This window comes from Anas acuta, chromosome 4, assembly GCF_963932015.1.
Source record: "Anas acuta chromosome 4, bAnaAcu1.1, whole genome shotgun sequence".
Classification (NCBI taxonomy): Eukaryota; Metazoa; Chordata; class Aves; order Anseriformes; family Anatidae; genus Anas; species Anas acuta.
Genome location: NC_088982.1, coordinates 60,077,902 through 60,099,956, shown reverse-complemented (window position 1 = coordinate 60,099,956; position 22,055 = coordinate 60,077,902). Strand labels below are relative to the sequence as shown.

The 22,055-nt window shown below is 33.8% G+C and overlaps 1 protein-coding gene across 14 annotated transcripts in view; it reads right to left on the bottom strand.

Moving 5' to 3' along the window:
* Positions 1–298: 298 nt before the first annotated feature.
* SGCZ (sarcoglycan zeta) overlaps positions 299–22,055 on the bottom strand; it is a 444,923-nt gene continuing 423,166 nt past the window's right edge. For 11 of the 14 annotated variants that reach the window (XM_068681532.1, XM_068681536.1, XM_068681539.1 and 8 more), the window contains 2 exons: positions 20,461–20,584; positions 299–8,620 (listed from right to left, as the gene is read on the bottom strand). In XM_068681532.1, the coding sequence (XP_068537633.1) occupies positions 8,426–8,620; positions 20,461–20,584 (319 nt within the window). In that variant the 3' untranslated portion in view covers positions 299–8,425. The remainder of the gene's footprint in view (positions 8,621–20,460; positions 20,585–22,055) is intronic. The other 3 variants (XR_011096331.1, XR_011096329.1, XR_011096330.1) reach the window with 3 other exon arrangements.

Here is a 22,055-nt window from a genome sequence, read left to right as displayed (position 1 = left end):
TGAAGGATACAGCCTTCTATCCTCTATGTAGCTTCCATACAGGGTCCAAAGCTGTGCCTCTCATCATGGCCAGTGTAGCAACAGAGGTTTGGTGGTATTGTCTGTTATGAATAGCATATATCTGGTCTTGGAAATGATTTCTGAATCAATGGTATCCTGAAGATTTGCTCGTGCTTAGGGCATGACATAATTGTCTAGGTCAGAGAAGTATTATCTTCTCCTTTCCTCCTTTAAATTGTAAATGTCTTCTAATACCACTCTCTGTCTCTTTTGCACACCCCTTTATTCTCTTTCCATGCTCCTTCTCTCTCTCTCTCTCTCTCTTTTTTTTTTTTTTTTTTCTCACAAGCTTTAATGAACTTTTGAAGCTTGATCTAAAGGCATGGAATTTGTCAGTGTTTCTATTCCCTTCAACAGTGTCTGAATTCGCCCTCATATACTGGGCTATTTTCAGCTCTTTCTGCCGTAACCACAGACACTTATACACAGAGAGTTCACTGTCACCTTCTATTTGAGAAGTACAAAATTTATACCCTTTTATGCTTTTCTCCTTTCCAATGGTGTTTTTTAAAAGAAAGTAAAGGGAAAGTTCCATGGATATAGACATAAAAATGATTCTCCTCCACCTGACTTTCTGTCAATTTTTCTGAGTTATTATTAGGCCTAGGGAAGTCTAGTGACTGCTTTTTCACCTAAACAAAATAATCCAATTTTCAATTATATTTCTGTTTTGTACTGTTGCAACTTGGGCAGTTTGTCTTCACTACATGTGTATCACTGTTCTACCATTCCTATGCAGAACAAATACAATGCTGCCTGTCTGTCCCAAGTCATTGCAATGCTCTCTCTTATTCAGCCTGGTGAACACAGGGCTGGAAAGCATCTGTTGACTTCACAAAGCTAAACCTAGGAAGCCCTCCATACTCACATTAGTGCACGTGCTCCCACGTTTTGTTCAGTGCCATCATAAATGTGGGAGATGCTACCACAGCAGGTTCCGCTACTACGTAGACACTGTATTTCCTTCATCATCAGGGGCTCCCAATCTCCCAAAGATCACACAAAACAACAGAAAAGCATGCTGTTGGAAAAGAACCTAGGATGAATGAGAATGTCACCCACGACCTATAAGAACAATATCGTCTAGTTTTAGTATTTTTTTTAATAGTTAGATTTTCACTATGTAACATTTTAGGTTGTATTTATTCACTCAAATTTGTTGAAGTAAATGAATACATTAGTAGAGAGGGAAAAACAATGTGTTCAGTGATTACTTCTCTATTGCATTTTCAAAAAATTAAAAAGTCAATAGGACAGAATGGTTTGCATATTTCTTTTATGGTATTTTAAATACGTTCATTAAATAATAAATGTTATTTGAAATAAAAAAAATACTAAGGACTTCATAATCCCAAATCTTTCACTATTCACTCTAGTAAATTGAGATAAAATTGATATTTACCTGTGTTTGTTTCCTTCTTATATAACTTATGTTTACACTAAGCAAATAATCTTCCTATTTGATATAAATTTCCCTTTTGATTCAGTTCCAGTAAGTTACACAGGAACCTGATAAAGAGACTTAGCATAATCCTTTCTGGTGCCTATCCTTTTGTGGTTTGGGGAGAAAGAAGGAGGCTAAGGGGAACTGCTGGAGCTCAGCTGAAAGGGTAAGGGGGGTAAGGGTTGGGATTTTGCTTTCACTAACTACTGCAGAATTGTAGGTAAGAAAACTGAATAAATATCACCTGGAAAGAAAGCAATAATGCATTTTTCGGAATGGTTCTGAAAAAGAATACTCAGAAATAGGTTATTGTGCTAGAATGAACAATAGGGGTTGAAGAATGACTATGCAAGCTTCCAAAGAACCATAAAGCACAGAAAATATGATATCTGATTTTAAGGAATGCATAATTATGCATGCACATTTATGCATAAGTCCTACTCTTTACTATGCTCTAGATTATGCTGGAAGCTGAATTCCTCCCTCACAGGTCTCACCAGCACAGAGGTATACATGTGATAAAAAGGCACCTTTTCTTCACAGATCAAGTCATGCATTCAGTGAACTTGGCTAAGCCAAAGGCCAGGCTTTTTTGATAATATAAACGGCCTAAGTACTTAAACACTTCAGAACTAGAGAAATTGGAAGAGCGAGACATACCTTCACAGGGTCAACTTAAAAGATGCCCTTAAAAGATTTAAGTTTTCTTAAAAATGAGGGAAACTTTCTTATTCCATTTTTTTCCCCTCAGATAACTAGGTTAGGCTTATTAGTAACACTGTAACATGTAACACTGACTTGAATCAGACCAAGCATAGAATATATGCTTTTTCCTTGGCTGTTCCAAAACTTGTCCTAGTTATGGCCAGTATAAGAAATGTATTGGTTAAAGATCAAAGTTCCAAAGGAGACCCTATTTTTACACAAAAAATTAAATTGTATTAAATTATAGTCTCAATATGGACTGTGTTGAATCAACATAATGTTTATGTTTGTTTTTTGTTGTTGTTGTTGTTTTTTGTTTTCTCTTCACTAAACCTTCCGTTATGTGTGTGTGTGTTTGTGTGTGTGTGTGTGTGTTTGTGTGCGTGTCATTTAGCTCTTCCTGGATTGGGTTTGTCCAATCCTGAATAAAATGGCTAAGAGTAATTTTTCTTGCTGTATCAGCTATTGTGTATTAGTCACATGAGGCTTAGCAGGACCTGCATATGTCTATACCACTGCTCTTGTACAGAAAATACACTTTTTTAGGCATTATCAGCTAGCTATTGTTTGGCTACTGTGGGTATTGCTGAAATCATAACATGGTATCCATTAGCTTAGTGCAAACAAACCAACTACATGCTTGGTCTGCTTTTTGCCAGAGGTATGTGCAAGGCTACATGGTTAGCAGAATCGCGCTATCCAATTTAAATGTAGATAGGATTTGTTCACATTGACGAGATCACTACAAGACCTTTTACTGTGTAATTGCCAAGTGGCTTGTAAATTGGTGCAGTTTAAACATACAGCTTATGTTTATTCTGGCAGGGTACAAAGAAACTTGAGCAGTGTAATATACTTTTACATTACATGAGATGCAGGAGTCTAAGTCTTAACTTTAGTAAAACTGATGCAGAAATAAAACCTATATGTCTTTAAATTTAGGTTTTCTTCACACAAGTCTACATTTCTGTTTTCAAAAATACTTTTGCACTAAAACTTTAATAAAATAAATATCGTGTGTGAGGAGAAAAACTTGAAAAGAAAAGCCATTACCATACAGCTAATGTAGATAGAAGAATGCAAAAAATAAATATAAATATACAGAAAAACTAACATTTTTTCATCAGCTATCCTACATCTTCCTCTCACTCTTAGAAAGTTTTCCATTCAGTTATTCTTGAAATGAGTTCTGATTATGTTTCCTATTTTATAGATCACATTTATTTATCGTTATATAGTAGCACCAGGTGAAAATGCTACAATCAAATGAAAGAAATACAGGAGAGATTTCAAATGGACTATGTTAATTACATGCTGTAAAATTTCTATCTTTCAAAGGAAAAACAATTTCCAACTTCCAAAACCTTGCTATTATTAGCATAAAATAAAAAATCCAAGGAAAATGAAATAAAAAATCTTAAAGTTTCAGTGTACTGCTTTTGAATAATGTTATCTACAATTATAAGACAGACAATCTGTTAAATAGAAAAAAGATTTGTTTTACATAAAGCAACAGAGTACAAAAGCACAGCTTTTGTAATTTTGGTAATATTGCAGTTTTACAAATATATTGCATAGTATGTGTAAGAAAATAGTTCCCATCTTTTTATATATTATATACACAAGGAAATCATTAGCGTGAAAGTTACAAAACAAAAATGGTTAGCAGACGTTTACTGAGTACTGATTGAAACAATATGACACAACCTTAGATCCAGCTTACATATGCATTACAGTGAATCAGCCGATAGTAACTCCATAGTGTTTGCTTTTTTTTTTTTTTTAATTAGACAGTGGTTTAGAATCTAGAACAATCAAAAAACAACAAATAATACATGGTGTTAGTAACCAAATATCTTAAATATCCTTCGTAAAATTCTTCTAGACATGTATAGTTCTATCTTCAACCCAGACTTAATAGCCCTCTGTATCTAAAATGTTTTTTAAGTGAATTGTGTTATCCAGTCAAGCCACTGTTTTGCAAGCAAAACAGTATAACTTCAGTTGAAACAAGCAATGTCTTGGCACCTTTTGGAATACACGCTCTGCTTTTTTTTTATGAACAATGAAAGATCCTGGTATGTATGAACAGTAACACAATTACACCATGCTGACAAACAAACATACACAAAACCAAAAAAAACAAACAAAAAAGTTAAAAAAAAAAAAATTAAACCCTGGAATAAAGTGAACAATCTACAGCTCAAAATGCTGCACAAATCTAAACTATGTTACAATTTCATGTTGTAATTACAACTTGTCATCTCTTCATTCCAACAGAATTAGTAGAAGCAGCAGTGTCATAGTGTTAGATAAAGTAGAAGTATCAGTCTTTGGTCTTATCACTTAACCAATGAATGAACTGCAGTACAAAACGATACAGCTAACAGTGCTCAGAGAGGTTGGCTGATGTTTTTATTTTTCTTTTTTAAACAAGAAAGAGACAGTATCCTATGACATGGATATCATGACAGTTTTTACAGAACATAAATCTACTCTATATATTAAATACATGTATTTAATAAGGTCTTTTCATATATTTTGTTGTTGGCATAGAGATAGCTCTGAAGAAGCCAAACATCTGCATCATCTTAGTGGTTCCCAAACAAACATTTGAGTACAAAAAGAAGCTTTATTTGATACATGTATTCATATACTAAAAAGAGACTCAAAAGGAACATTTTTAGCCACTGTTTTTTTTTTTGTTTTTTGTTTTTTAAGTGCACTAATATTAATGCTTAAAAAGACCTTAAGGTCTTCAATCTTTCTCTACAATTGTCATAACAGAGTGATTTGTTAATGGGGAAACTCTTACCTTAGCCATAAAAAGAAGTGAGATCTCTTTTCTGAAATAAGTGATCAAAATTTTCCAATTTTTCTCTAATTAGAGATACTTCAGCTGGGGCTTAATCATAACCAGAATGTTAGATATTATACAACAAAGACTGAAATAATTTGGAGACAGGAATCTATGAGGAATGTGACAAAAAGTATCCAGAAATTTCCTAAAGCTCTGCACAGAATGGCCTTTATTTTAAACCTCAGCATTAAAACACCAGCACTAAAATAGTTATGTTTTGGCTCCATGTTTTAACATGGCATTTGTACTGAGATCTAGTTTCCTTCCATCTGAAATGATGTGGTTGGACTATGTCACTTTTTGGACCATGCTATGAATCAAAGAGCTCTATTATTGCCAGCTCCAAACACTAAAAAATACCAGACCTGTTTCTCCTTCCACTCAGAAATGATGACACTGCTTATAGATACTTGGTGTTCTGATGTTTGTAGTTCTCTAGATGCACTGAAATCACTTTTCCCATACTCGGCAATCACATGGGCTAGAAATGTCCTTTAAAATGAAAACTGAGTTTTTCTTTTCCCCTTCTTATAGCTTGCAGTAGATTTAAAGTAAAATATTGCTGTTCTGAAACTCACCAAAATATTAAGACATTATGAGAACTGTTTACGTGGTAGACATGTCTATCTATCTCATAAGTTCCTAAATACACTCTATTTTTACTGGCACAAATATTGGTATAATAAATACTACCAAGCAGACTGCAATGATTCCAAGCAAGAAAATCCTGACAGTGCAGAGCTTTGTGGACTTACTGGCTTGGTTTTCTGAAGTCCAAAGTTGCATCTGCACATCTGCTCTGAGTTTTCCCCATACAGAGCAGTAAATTATTTCAGCCTTGTTGTTAACATGAGTTATTATAAAAGATATGTTTTATTTCTCTACATGATTTGTAGAAAATTGTGGAAAATTTATAAAGTTTGGGTCTATCCAGAAAGAAGCCTGAAACCTTTTTTGACTGTACTACAGTAAGTTATAATATAAGGCGAAGAGCAAACAAATAAGAATTGCTCAATGGAAAATGCATGACAAATCATGTAGGTTTAGTGGGGAGAAAAAAAAATAATCTTAGTCTACTTGTGTATAATTTGTAGGAAGACAAAATGTAAGTCACTGAATAGATTAGTCATTGCAATCTGTGCATCTTTGAAGCAACCAGTGTCTGTAGGTGTGCACAGATAATGAATACATGTAGGTATATGGTCATACAGATCTATACATTGTACTCCTGGAATACGATTGATCCTTTTTCCTTGTGCTCTCACATCAGAGGCATATATTTCCTGATAGTTTTAAGGGTATATTGTATGGATACACTTTCAAATGTCTTATTATCACCATTGTCATTTCCCATTGTCATTTCTATCTGTTTCTGTTCCTCTTCCTAAGAATCCCCAGGCGTCTAATATATTTTCTTGAAATATTTTCTAATACTTTTTTTGTTTTGTTTTGTTTTTCCCAGTGAAAGAATACAATTCTCAAATAAATAATGAATTATTTCCTAATAGCCTTCTTTTGAACAGATGAAATAACTTTAAATTATTATTATTATTATCATCATCATCTGGTAAAAACAGCAAGTAGAGCATTCTTTCTACAGAGTGAAATTCACACCTCTGAACAGGCCCAATGGAAAGGCAAGCACCAGTCAAGCCGTGGACACGTCTTGTGCTGGTCTTCTGCACAGGAGTGAATTTCACCTGAAGTGAAAACAAAATCAACCTCATGAGGTGGTAATAAAATAGAAAGGTAATCACAGTATTTGTTTGCTCTTTTTCTTTTTTCTCAAAAGAAAAAAAAAAAGCTGCATAGAAATACCCACCTTGTGCTGTTTGCCCTGATTCAGAGTTACCTTGTAAAACCTGTCATTACATTGATGGTCTTACATTCAGAAGCCTCTAAAGCTACATGATATTTTAAAGAATAGTATTAAAAAGCACACTTACCTTATGTAATCAAGCCATCTTCCACAATGGGAAACATTTTTATACTGTTTTACATTCCTGGGTTCTGCAAGTTTCAAGATACTCTTGTTAATCAATGTTGCGATAAACTTACTAGCAGCATACCAAAGATTTCAATTACCAAACAAACCAAAGAGTATGAAGATTGATACAAGAAAGAAATCCCACGTAAAACTTGTCAAAAAAGGAAGTTAGAAGTGAGCTCAGAGTGCAAATGGGGCTGCATAATTTAAACACAGACCTGATGAAGTCAACATAATATCAATGTACTTTTTAATACTGAATGTCATTTAATGCGTGTTTATATATATTTATTACTATTACTTTGAAAACCTTAGCAGCAGATGGTAAACAAAAGAGAATAATGAATATGAATGTGGTACCAGTTGTTAGTGCACTGCTTCTCAGCTTTACACACTGCATTAGTACTAATGTTTGTACTGTGTTCAAACGGCAGCAGTTGGACATAGCTAGAGAATGGAAAAGATACCTTTGAAGATTTTTTTTTTTTTGCATTTGCCAATTATAATTACCTTGTGAAGAGCAATACACTGATCAAAAACCACATCAACAGTATTTCCTTCTTTACCCTGTTCTTTTCCAGAAACTGTATGTTCTACTGAAAGCAATCACTTCACATGCAGTAGCCACAAAATTAATATGTAAGGCCATTCAGATCTGACAAACAAGAGCAGGTGTCTTTTTAACTCTGAAAGGTAATATTGCTGAGCACTTCCAAAATTTACCTAGTGTACAAAACCCTAGACTTAGTAGACAAAGAGTAACAACACACTTTTAAAGAAACCAAACTCACGGAGGGATTCTGTCTCTTTTTGTGTTAAAAAAACATTTACTGAATTTAATTGTTTAGTAAAGCAAGCATCACACAATGCTTCAAAATTTTAAAATTCAGGGATAAAAGTTTACATCCAAAAAGATGAATGGAAAATTGTGCTTTCAGACAGTAAAGTTATTTATCATACAGGGGTAACCAATTCATTTCACCATCAGATTCTGGGCAAATTCGTTTATGTACTGTATATATATATGTGCAGTTCATATCCAGGTCCTGCAAAAATCTAAAACTATGTGCTTCACTTCATGTAGCAAAGGCACCTGTGTTATTCTCCCTTTTGGACAAAAGGTGATATTATGTTCCAGGTTTCCTGATGAAGAATACATTGATTTCTGAATATCTCACTCCCATCTCTACGTTGAGTGGTAACACAAACCACAAGAGAAGGCAGCGCTGTATTCCTGCTTACACTGGAAGAAGTTGCTCTGCAGGCCATTTGAAGCGTCGAACTGGTCACAAGGGAAACCGAGCAGAACTGTGAAGCAGAGGGATAGTAACAAAAGGCTATTCTGGTGTGAGGAGAAGTTGGAGTCCTTCTAGCTCCACAAGCAGATGTTGCTACTGGATTGACATGTGGAGCCTGCTCCTGCTGGGGACAGATAAAGTTTACCATTGGGGCAGGCGCAGAGCTCATAGATAGTCTGGCGAGGAGCTGAAGAGCTAGGTGAAGAGGAGGAAAAGGAGCCCACTGGTAGATTTCCCAGGCGAATAGTATCTGCATTTAAAAATATCTACAAGAGGAAAGAAAAGAAAGGAATAAGTAAATTTCTTTCAGTATCATGACATATTTTAAAGAATTTACTTTGAGGCAGAGTCACGACATTTTACAAGTACATAAGCTGTCAATATTTATTGTTTTTCAACAGTGTAGTTGTATACACATTAATACTCACTACTTCGGTATATGCAAATATTTCACCCAACATGTTTATTCAGATACAAGTAGTGTCATACAAAACCATTTAGAAAATGTTGTTGAACAGGTTAAATTCTCACTTGTGCATTTTATGATTAAAATTTATTCATTCATGGCAGTAGCACATCCTTGCTCTGGAAGAGTTTGTATTTTAATAAGTGTGAAGCGATATTAAAGCACATTCCCCAGTGTGTTCCTGTAAGCAGCAGGAAATATGTGCTGAACTGTGCTAAACTGTAGGGGCTTAACAATAGCTACATTCTGAGAATAATTAAATAAGGGTGCAGAATCATACACACAAAATAAAGAGCTTATTTGACCTAAATTAGGAGGAAAAAAGATTTCAGGTTAAAGTCTTATTAAGAAGGTCATCAAGCTATTCCCGTTTGTTTCTGAACACTGCATATGATTAAAAAAATGTTGTTGCTGTTTTTTTTAAATCTCCTTCCATTGGAAATAACAAGAGACAGTATTAAACTGTAAACACCAGTAATTTTCATCTATCTGTATTGAGTTCTGTAATATTCACATTTGAAAATGTTACATTTTCAGGGTCTTGAGCAAACATTGTTATGAAATCAGATAAGTAAAGCACAAAAAATGCAAGTTATCCACCAGCACAAACAGATGAGCTTCCAGCTGCTTAGAGTTCATTTTTTATTTATGGAAGGAGTAAATGAGAGCCAAAGTCAGATCAGTCATTACCTCAGATACAGACTATGAACCAAAATAAAATGGCTTTAAGCCTGCATATAACAGTATGAAACAGGAAAAAGTCAGCTGCTTAAATATTTGCTACTGATATTATAAGGTGTTGAAAATCAACAAAGCCAACTTGACACCATTATATCACAATGTTAGCAGTGCATGTGAAGAACCTGGAATGATATGACATACATTGCTGCTTCCAACAGGAAACAAACATTATTTTATAATAAAACCAGTGGTATATAGAAGGAAAACAATGCAGAAGCACTACTGAACCCCTGCTGGCAAGAAGCGAAGGACAAAATCATACAGAATGACTGGTGCACACTCATGTTACTATTCACACCAGAAGCACTGTAAATGACAAACTCAAAGTAGCTGAAAACAATATAAACTCCTTCAAGGACTCCTACCCCCGGAAGAAGATACTGTCATTGCTGGGAATTTACACTAGAAGGAAGAATCTATGAGGCACAGGTGACAACTGCTTGGCAAGATGCCCTTCTTAATTCTTATCTTGACTGACAGAGGAATTCATTAATATACTGAAGTACAGCAAATTGATACCTTTGTTCTGTAAGTTATATGACTAAGGAATGCATACACTCACTGTTGTTTTTAGCATCCAATTTCTCAAACCTGAAATAATTAGGAGTTAAAAAGCCCAGCAGAAATAATTTAGATGGAAGAACTGTGGACAGTGTTGGGAACAATTTAATATTGTCCTACTAGAATTACAACCCAGAAGAAGATTGCTATGAAGAACATTCAGCTCTGCTAGGAGCAAATGTGAAAGTAACAACAGAAAGCATAATAAGAAAATAAAATAACAGATGGGCAAAACAAAGAATTTGAAAGCAAACGAGAAGCTACGAATCGGTAAAATGTGACAAGGAAACAAAAGACATAATTGTCAGTCAGTGGAGTTACAGAAAATAAAAAGTACTCTTTCAATTCTCATACCAGGAATAAAAGAAATGTTAACAAGTCCACTAATGTCATAACAATAGTGGAGTTATCAACAGTATTGAATAAAAAGCCAGTAGCACACTCTTCACAGTAAGCTCAATATAAGTAAAAGCATATCTTTTATACTGAATAGTGTACAGAGCATAGTTCTGTACTTGGAGAAAGACCAAACACTGATGTCAGAACACAATAAAATACTTTCAACAGTAACTCAAACGGATATTAAACAGGAGCCAGTAATGTCATACACTTTTTATCAGCAGCTTTTGATAACTTCTACAAATATTTCTTAAAAAAAAAAAAAATAATAATAATCTTGAGTAGCCTTTTGGACTTTTAACATTGATTTGCAGTAAGCCCTAATGTACGTAGAATGTCATGGAAGGCAAACAAAAGATTATTTACTTCACTTTTTTTTTTTTTTTTTTTAAGAAAAAAACAAGATATTAGAACATTATATATGTGATAACATGATGCTTGAGAAATATATAAATCTAAATTAAATGAGTTCTAAAAGATGAGTCTTGATTCAAACAAGAATTTATTCACACACACACACACAAAAAGAGGACATTTTATGCCAGAGAATGGGCTAGAAGATGAAAATCTTTTAGTCACTTTGAACTTTATTATCTTTTATTCTATTATCTAAACTCATTAATCTTACATGTTTTATTACACCAGGACAGCTACAATTCTGCAACCCTTAATTACAGATGTTCTGTACCGCTTTAATCCAGTGGACCTTGCTCCATTGTGCATTGCAATACAAATACTCATTTATTTTTCTCATTAATTTAAATGATATTTTCAAGCATAGCTGTGCAAGCATTTCTATTGGTGCTTTCAAACTACACACTGTGATACAGATGAAATTCAGATTTTTCTGCTGCCATAATCTTGAGTGGTATCTCAAAGACCTTGTTCTAGCAAGCATTCCACAACATCTGGGGTACAGTATCTGACAGAAACTGATGTGACTTCTTGTGAGGGTGTATCTGCTGCAGTGAGTCTGACAAGCCCTGTGCCTTTGCAGAAAGCTGGGAAGGCTGTGCAATTTAAACAGACTCCTATAGCAAATCCCTGGGAAAGCCCAAGATGAAGGTGGCTGAAAGGCAACATTAAAACCTACCGTGTACATATGCAGTCAAGGTTAAAAGGTCATTGTTAAAAGACTACATTTACAGATAAAAGACTAAAATAAAAGACTAAATTTATATAAAAGACTAAATTTGCAGATGCAACATTGCTATCTATTAGTTAAGCAGGGATCCAAATATTTCAGCGTAGAAGCCCACTGTGTAAGGAATTTCAGATATCCATATTTGAGGATATAGCCTCTCCCCTTCTATCTTTTCCTAAAAACTGAAATTCATGGATGAAATGTCTTCCAACATCAGAAAAACTTATGCTACATACCCTTTTCTGCCTGCTGTTATGAGGTGTTTGAAGAGAAGGGAAGTGGCAAGACAAAAAAAATGATGTTATGTTCCCAGGGAACACTGTTACTAGTAGCTAAGGGAACTGCCTGTATACATGATATTTCTCTAATCTTTTGTGCTGTGAAAGGTACAAGATAAGCTATATAATACTTCACGTACATCAAGGCTATGCCAACCAGTGATGCTCTTCCTGAGACACTCACACCTCAGCAGGTAAATATGAAAGGATAAAACCAAAATTTTTATCCATTCTTGAAACATTGTGGGAGACTGATTGAGAACGTACAAAATGGAAAAGGCAGCAGCTATTCTGAGAAGTGGTGTTTCACATCAGAAAGCTGAGCATTTAGCAGGATCATTCCCCCTGTATACTTTAGTTTTAGTAATCTTAAATCCTTGCTTTACCTTGTGTGTCTTAAAGATGAGAAAAATATATTAGTATAATACTTGTTTTAAATAGACCCGTTTTCTGATTGACTAAAATGGAATAAGGCTATTGTGTGTGAGAAAGGAATGGAAAAACTGTACTTTTTTTACATGTATTTTATGCTAATATAATCTTGAGAAATTTCATCTTGCACATTTTACACACAGGCTTTGATTTTCATCAGGCCTGTAGGAGTAATGTATGAGAGAAACAAAGATGTTGAGAAAGAAGCAGAAGAATAAACCTATTTATTTCTATTTCTAAGGAAGTTAGAATGAAATATTCATTAGATAATTTTGGTATTTCCTGTTCTGTATTTTGGAAAAAGAGTTGACAGTTGTAGCAAGATATCAAGATGTATTATATGAAATGGCAAAGGATGTACAACTGTTTGGTTTCTCTATTAAGAATGCTTACAATCAGTAATTTCTACAAATTAGCAGAAGCCTCTGCAATGATAGTGCTATTGACTGGCAGATATGAACATGTAAAAGACTGCAAGCATATGTATCTTCAAAGAAATGTCAAAGACTAAACTAACCTGGCAAATCTAGTTGCCCCTAGCCTGTGCCTTGTGCAAGTATTTAGAACATCAAAGGTGACTGTGATATTTATTAACTGAGATTTGGAAATCATCTGCTCATCAGGCTGTGCTGTTATCCTATCTGAACAATGACAAGGAGAAGGAGAGGAAGACATCAGAAAATATAGATATCTACTAAAAAATAAAAATAAAATAATTGAAGGAGAGAACTTTCAGCAGGCATGATATAAGCTTGAGGTAAAGAATCCAATATTCATACAAGCCATATCATATAAAAGTTCTCCACTGGGTCCTTGACTATATCATAGAATCATAAAGGTTGGAAAAGACCTCTAAGATCATCTGGTCCAACTGTCCCCCTACCACCGATATTACCCACAAAGACATGTCTCTAAATATAGAAATATCTAGATAAATATATCCAGATAAATAAGATAAATATATCCAACCCTTTCTTAAACATCCCCGGGGACAGTGACTCCACCACCTCCCTGGACAACCCATTCCAATATGTGACTACCACTTCTGAGAAGAAATGTCCTCTAATTTCCCACCTAAACCTCTGCTGGCACACCTTGAGGCCTTTCTCTCTAGTCCTATTGCTAGTTACCTGTTAGAAGAGGCCAACCCCCAGCACCTCACAGCTTCTTTTCAGGTAGTTGTAGAGAGCAATAAGGCCCCCCCGAGCCTTGTCTTCTCCAGACTAAACAACCTCAGTTCCCTCAGTTGCTCCTCATAGGACTTGTGTTCCAGGCCCTTCACCAGCTTCATAGCCCTTCACTGGACACTCTCCAGGGTCTCAATGTCCTTCTTGGTGGTGAGGGGCCCAAAACTGAACACAGTACTTGAGATGTGGCCTCACCAGAGCAGAGCATAGGGGAACAATCACCTCCCTGATCCTCACCTCACAACAGAGGAGGTCCCATCCTCACAACAGAGGAGATGATAGCTTAAGTACACCCAAATTAAAGAGGTAGGATTTATAAATACCAAAAAAAAATTCTGTATTTAAGTATGGTCAGACTAGACAGATAATGTTAGAGAACTGCAAGGCATACTGAGAGCTGGTGTGGGTAAGAAATGGCAGGAAACGGGGAAATGTGAAAGAAGGAAAACTGAAAGTTTATTGTTCATCATTCAGTATGAAGATACAGTGCAATAAGATCTCACTAAATAAACCATTTGGATTCTATTAGGCTCTTCAGCATTAATCTGAATTACAACAATGCAAGATTTTTGCCTAGTCTTTTTACTCTTCTGCATATGCTATTGGAAGCATAAATAGAAATATGGTTATGTAAATTGGGTCACTAGACTCCTAACTACTTATTTTCCACTCGCTGATATGTTTTCAAATTCAAGCTGAAGATGAAGTGCAGGATAAACTACAGTACTTTAGTTCATATTGGCCATATGTTCTAACAGTTACCTGTGTTTTTGACATTTGTTTAAAAACAATTCACCTAAAATACCTTCCATTAAATCTGAAAGAGAACTTTGAGAAAAAGAAACAAGTATTATTTTTAATGGAAAATTAAAATATTAACTTAATAGCATATATACTGTTAAGTCTAAATGTATGCTGGCACAATATCTGGAACCATATATTAAAAATGTCTTAAAAAATAATACTATTATGGAACAGGTAAACACTGAAATGAATGTGATGACTACTATGAAACTGGGTGTACTAAATATTCAGAGAAGGCCAAAAGATTCTAGATCTAGTACAACCCATTTATTGAAAATGCATTCTCTACAGAAGTATGATCAGTTGACCAGAAGACAAAGGAGGACTTTAGGCCAAAGTGTGGTCTGGTGTAGCAAATATTCTCTGTCTCAAGATTATACATGACACACCTTGACAGAGCCATCTTTTGTTAACACCAGTTCCCTACTCAATAGTATTCCTGGAATCACTGCCAACTGCAAGTGATTTGAAAACTAATGTATATATATGTTAAATGTACTATTGTATAATAGCTGCTCTGAGAACATAAGAATTTATGTTTTGCATATTTTGCATCATTTGAGTTATAACTCCACTGAAATTTATATTGGTGGCTACAGAAGCAGAAACTTTCCAGTATATTTATCCTTTTAATTTCAAGGGTGATTAAATGGGGTTGTTGTGAATGGTGACCAGCAGAAGTTTACAAGCTCCAACACTTATGGTATGTCAGTGATTGTCTCATACACAACAATTCCCAGAATAAAAATCTAAATGGTATTAGAAGTATTTGCAATTTCATTAAATGTGACAGATGTAACTTCTATATGATTTATGTGGGACAGATGTGACTTTGTGATTTATATATCTGAACCAGAAAGGGAAAGACATGTACTTGGAATATTTGTGCTCAGTTTACTGAGTACAAAATCTTATTAATTAATTACCATGCAAATCAGAACTAGATTAAAATGTGATATTCATGGAAAAATGTTTCATTTATAAAATAAATTATTCATTGTTACTTTTTCTCTTTCTAATAAAATTGCTTATGGTGTTGGTCTTCTAAATTTGCTTGTGGACAAGCAGTTCAAAATGAGTGATGTTAATTAAAACACATTTGGTTTTGTAGTTTCAGAACATTTTGATTATAGATTTCAACATGAACTTTTTTTTACTGCAAATTTACTTAAACATAAAAACCTTTTAAATATTATTTAAAAATAACATGCCATTTTAATATTTTTAAATACCTGTCAAAATAGCTTCATAGAATTCTTGAAACCCTCCTTTCCATAGAAATCAATTATTAAAAAATACAGAGAATTTTCCTTTAATTTTCACTAATCACTTTCCTTGCAGACAGCTGTTACAAGTTAACTAGTTAATACTAACAAAAAAAGTATTTAGAAAACAAAATGCAGCACAATTGCTAGACATTTTTTTATGAATTAACTGGATCTTCAAGCTCTACAGCATACCATTGCTTATTTCTTATTGTACTCACTTCATCCATATAAAGCACTTAAATTTATTTTTGCAAATATAAGTCAGCTGAACTGAACCAACTTGGGAAATGTTGTTTCTGTTGATTGGTCATTCCTCCATATTCATGGCAAATGGCTTGCAGAAAGGCAATTCCATTTCAGTTTATTTATTTAATTAAATACATATATATTTCTGTTTTAGAACTGAAAAATAGCTATAAAAAAACACCCAAACCAAAGCTTTAAAATGGTACTGTTGGCTGGATTTAAAAGTGAAGATTTAACTTATGTTAAATATTAATCTCTGTATCAAATATATCTTTTGGACTTAAGAGAACTGGATACGATTATATAGTGAAAGCTAGTACTAACACGTTTGTTGTACTACAAAAAGAATCATGGGTGCATGCTTGAGTGACACTCAAATGGTTAATATAAACTTGGTTTCTCTATTGTCCAGTACACTGATTTTTTGTAAACTTTTTCTGTTAAAGAGTATCGCTCACTTTAACATGACAACTATAAGCCTTGCCAAGGGATCACTTTCATTATGCTAGAAGCAACCAAATATCGTCCACAAACCATGCAATGAAACACTACAATCTGACAGAGAAAAGAGGATAAAGAAGTAAATAGGAGGAAAATCACAGACAGGGTTACTAATACACATAAGTTTATGAAACATTAGAAACCTCAGTACATCTTTCTCCTTTTATTTACTTGGTCTTTGCTAATCAATGGGATGTGATGAAAATTCAGAGCTTAGTTTATCTGGAAGCTGTTTGCAAAACTACATAGCAGCTGTACAACCCTCAGAAGAGCTGAGGCTAGTTAACAGCCTTTGCCTTCAAAGTGTGATGTATTTAAAAACCTTTAAAATTAGTTGCTAGACCAATCAGCGAACAGCATCATATAATCCTTTAAGCATGTTGTCATTACATCATAATGTATTTCAGGTACAGTTCTTCAGATTTTTATGTTGAGCAAAATCTAGCATCTACAGAATTTAAAATTGATCTGTACTTTTGCAATGTGTTTATATGTGAAAGAAGCAGTAGTCAACTAGCAGTCATTGTACTGAATTTCCAGACAATAAATGTTCTTTTTCTTCTTACGTGAAGCAATAGATTGAGCTAGAGCCTGGAGCTTCACATTGCATTTTGCTTGTAAATGATTGCTGCTTTAAACCATTGGTTATGGTTTATTTATAGAATAACACATAGTTCACAATTAAATGCCAAGCTATAATTGAATCAAAGGATTCTGCTGATGCCTTGACTCACAAGGGTGCAGCTCAAGAGCTTTATAAAGGGCAGCAGAATCTGAATAGAAATTACAGCCCCCAGTATTCAGTCTGAGATCATGCATTATAATGCATAATGTGACTAAAAGGATTATTATAAGACTGCAGTAAATAAAAAGAAAATTTATCAAGCAGCAGAACTGAGAAAGCTTTCACAGGCTTTCAGCTTGTGATGTGGGAGGCCAAAGATTATATTTCATGAGAAATAAGGCTACAGGAAAATTATTTTGTAAACACATTTATGTTCTTCAAAAAAAAAAAATATTCTGAAGTTATTCTTAAGTAAAAGGAAAACATATGTTTCATAGATTAATCCAAAGTAAATTCATAATTTTCTTCTACATGGCTAAAATTGATTGATTCCAGATTTGACATAAATATTTCCTGGCATGATAGGTCAATAATTATGCTACAGAAGGAATATTTGATGCCTTATTGAATAAGCTTGGAAAAGTTAAAGTATTTGACTAGTATGGAAATAATACCAAAATGTATTTTTTCTAGAAGAAAAATTATCTTAGCACAAATATGGTTCATTTATCCAGATCCAGTTCACAAAGACAACATTCATTCCTTCATGAAAGAAACCTAGCTGATAATGCATACATTTCCAGGCTAAAATGAAGGTTATTTTTTGGCAGAGATACCTTGTTTTGTTTTAGAGTGTTTTCTTAATAATTGGATATGGTAAACTCCTTAAATTTTTTTTCCTACATTGCCTACCAATCTGTTATGTTATCTGGTGGGCTTCAAACATTGACTCTAATCAATATGTTGTTATAGACATTTGTCCATCAGATTTTCACACAAGGTTCCTCACATCAGGCTGTAATACCCTAACGTGGTTATGGTAACCTTGCACAATCAGTGATGTTGTGGAAGCTTATCACATGCCTTCCACTGTGTTTCTGCAATTTCCTCTGATCCTCTACAGGTTAAGAGATAAAACAGTAGACTATGAAGGCATCGGTCAGATCTCAGGATGGAATTTCTCTCTTTAGGAGACTGTTCTTTTAAAGATCTTGCTGGAACTGCTAGTACTGATAGTCAGACACCTTGAGCTTTCTCAGATATGTGTTTTCAGACAAAAACTACTTGGAAAAGGGTGTGGAAATGTTGGTAGCTTCTTTTCTCAAATCTATCAATCTAACTAAATTAATCTAAATCAACCAAATCTAACGTAATGTTGGAATTCTGATAGATACTTACTATGTCAAGGAATATAAAAAATATTTTTAATATGAAGTTCAGTAAAGCCTGCTTTATTAGTTATATTTTCCATAAAGAATTTAATTCTTAACTGAATTCCAGTTCTGAATAATACAAATACAGTCAGAACATAGTCATTTTAACTTTTCTTGGATTTCTATTATCAAAGACTAACTGAGGTCAAAGGACATTATTTCCAAATACATTTTCAGTGAGCTGTAGTAAATACTTAAGAAAAATCAGAAGTCATGCAATACACTGAGTTTTGATACAGGCAAAAATACCTGATGAATCTACAGATTAAACGTTTGTACAAAGCAACATAGAGATCCATGGTGCTAAACCAAGACATTAAAGATAGAAACCATTGCTTCAGAGATCATGGGAAATTGAAAGTAAAAGTCTTTCTGGTTATTTTCGTTTTCATTTGAGTATTACTTTTCTAAAGGGAAATATCATAGAATCATGAAGAGAAAGAACAAATTGATTCTAGAAAAATGTGAACAAAATTGGTAATTAACATAGGAAACATACTAGGTTGGGCCAGATATGGATTTATGGAGGGGAATGGGAAACTGGAACCCTTGCAATAAAACTGTGCACAGAAAACACATGGGTGAAGGAGGACTCTCCCTTTATTTAATCAAATTTTATTCCTCAATTTACCAGTGAGAGAGAGTTTGATTCTCCTTAATGATAGCTTGACTACTTTAGGAAACAGTAACAGAGACTTCCTATTTAAAGAGGTGGTAAGTAAAGATAACAGATTGTAGGAAGAGCTCTTATAGCAACTCAGAAATAAGATGCAGCATATGGTATTTTAATATAGAATTTGATATATAAGTATTTGACACTGTCAATTAGGAAAATAGTGTGCTTTAATTATGCAGGACAATAGAAAATAAATAGATTTTCTATTTATAACAGTTTTATATAGAATCTATATTCTATATAAAATATATAAAATATATTTATATTCTATATATATATTCTATATATATATATTCTAAAATATAGTTATATTCTATATAAAATATATAAATATATAAAATATATAGATTCTATATAGAATATATAGAATATATATAGAATATATAGAACAGTTCTATATAGAACTGTTATCAAAGTAGGTCTTTGATGCAGCATATTGGCAAAAATGTTCCTGTCTACACTGCAATGCAAAGAGTGTGCATTGCAGGGGATTATCCGTCACAGATGTGAATGTTCTTTTTGTTTGTTGAGGCTTATTTGGGTAGCTTGCAAAGCATCTGGGAACATTTGGCAGAAAACAAAATACTAACACAAAAAGCAAAAAAATTCTAAAGAACTCTATTCACAGTTAGATATTTACATTAAACATCCAATTTTCCAAAAGTACAGTAACCTGGCAAGTTTCATTGAGAACAATAAAAAATTATATAGTTCTCCAAAGTGTCTAATAAGAAACTGAGAACTTTTGATAGACTTGCACAAGGTGGATTTTATTTTTTTTTCCTCCTTAGTCTTTATATCATTTTAAGGAATGAAGATGAAAGGACTCATACAAGTCATGTTTCCTGCATTTCTGCCATTCATAGATTGGCAAACAAAACAGTGACACAATTTAACAGTGTTTTCATAATTTCACATAGGTTTACACATGAAGAACCTATAACAAAATCTTTTTGTCAAGCTGATCCTGACACTGATGAAACCATACAGTGAACAGTCTGTTGAAGTACTCTTTTTCAGAGATATTAACAGTTAAAGAATACACTTCTCTCTCTTTGCCAGATTCATCCAAAATAGTATTTTACCACCAACACTTAGCGATCTCTGTCCCAGGAACAAGCTGGAGGACTGGGTAGCCTTTTTCTTGACTGGTATAATAAAAAAATATTTTTATCTATATCTATTTAACTTTTTCCAATGTGAATGAAATTTAATGAATCAAATATTTGAAAAAAAGCAAATAAGGAATTGTAACTGAACGTGCCAAATCAAAATGATTTTAATGTAGGCAAATGCAGAACATTTTTTGTGATGTTTACTGTGCTGCTGAATAAACTACCCTTCCATTATTTGTATTATGCTGGGCAGAGACAACATAGAACATTTTTTGACCAGCTGAGCTTACCTCCCCTTCTGTAGACTGCAAGTGCAGTTCTTTCCTACACGTGGCCTTCAAGTCTCCTGCAGCTGCATTGACTTGCACTCCCCTGGGTGCTTCCATCACCAAGGATCTAGTAGGAGATTCAAGTCTGAAAGACAAAAACAACCATTAGGAAAAAAGGCACTGAATCAAAACACTGAAAAAAAAACAACCTGGCCCTAAAATTTACAGCTTCACAGTGCTTGTAGATAGAAATGTATTTTGAAAGGTAGAGAAGTCAGTTATTTTACATGTAATTCTCTCACTGTTCTCTATAGCCCCGAGAAATGAAAAATGAGTCCGTGTTTAAATCTATTCCTATTTAGGACAGCATTCAGGCATATACTGATGTAAGGCTGTTTGCTTTGTGATATTTGCATGTATTCGTATGTAATTTAGTTGACTGTACTGATACTGAAGTATAGGTACTTAAGATTCCATGTGTCAATGTAAGTGGTACCGTAATGTCAGTTTAATAACCATAGTCTGCTTAGTGACCAGTGGCAAGGGTTCATCTACATAAAAATAAAATAAAAAAAAGTTTTAAATAATAATATAATACTGATTAGAATGACTTTACCTTCACATGTGTATTTATATTTCAGGGAGGCATAGCAGCATTACGTACAAAGAAAAGGGAAAAACTATTACGCCTCTATTTTTTTTTTTTTTTTTTGCATGCTCTTTTTCTGATCTGCAAAATACTCATTATGCTCTTTAACCCTGATATAATAGGGTCAAGATGCATATCACTGGGTCTTGGTATCTTTCCTCAGTGCAACTATTGCTCTACTCCTGTCATGCTTTCCTTTTCTTTCTGTAGTCTGTGCTCAAGATTCTCAGTCAAGCTTAGTGCATAATTATGATACCTTCACAGCTACGTTATTTCTCAGTATGCTATAGATTTCTCTTGAATGGGAAATACCACTGCAAGGTTTTGATGGTAGTAGTACTTACACACTGAATAAGAAAGATGATCAGATGTATTGAACTAGGAACCAAAATTTTGGATTATGGTTGGGTTCAGACATAAACTTAATGCATAGCTATGTTAAGAATGAGATGAATCTTTTAATCTATTTCTATCTCAGTAATATAACGACAGAATACAATTCCACTTTACCTGAACATAGGCTTTTTGTAAGATAAAATATATTCATAATAGAAATAGCTAGGATAAGAGGCTTGAAGAAGACAGTGTATTTCACTCTTTAACAAATTGTATTTTTAATATTAGGTCAGATCCATCCAAAAATAAAATGAGGTACTAGGTATGTTATAGATATGAATAGTGTAACAAAGAATTTACTACTGAAAAGCCAAATGAAAGCTCGGTCAGGCAATGGCCCAACAGAATTTCAGTGTCTTTCAATTACAGTGTTTTTTGTTGTTGTTGTTGTTGTTGTTTTTTTTTTTTTTTTTTTTTTTTTTTGTTTGTTTTTTTTTAAGAAGTGTAGTCATGGATTATTTTGAAATCAAAATGCCCCATTTGCATGAAAAGTCACCAATTCTGAAATATTTCTGTTTGCTACGTGTCACTCACACTCAATGGGATAAAAAAAATAAAAATTATTTGGTAG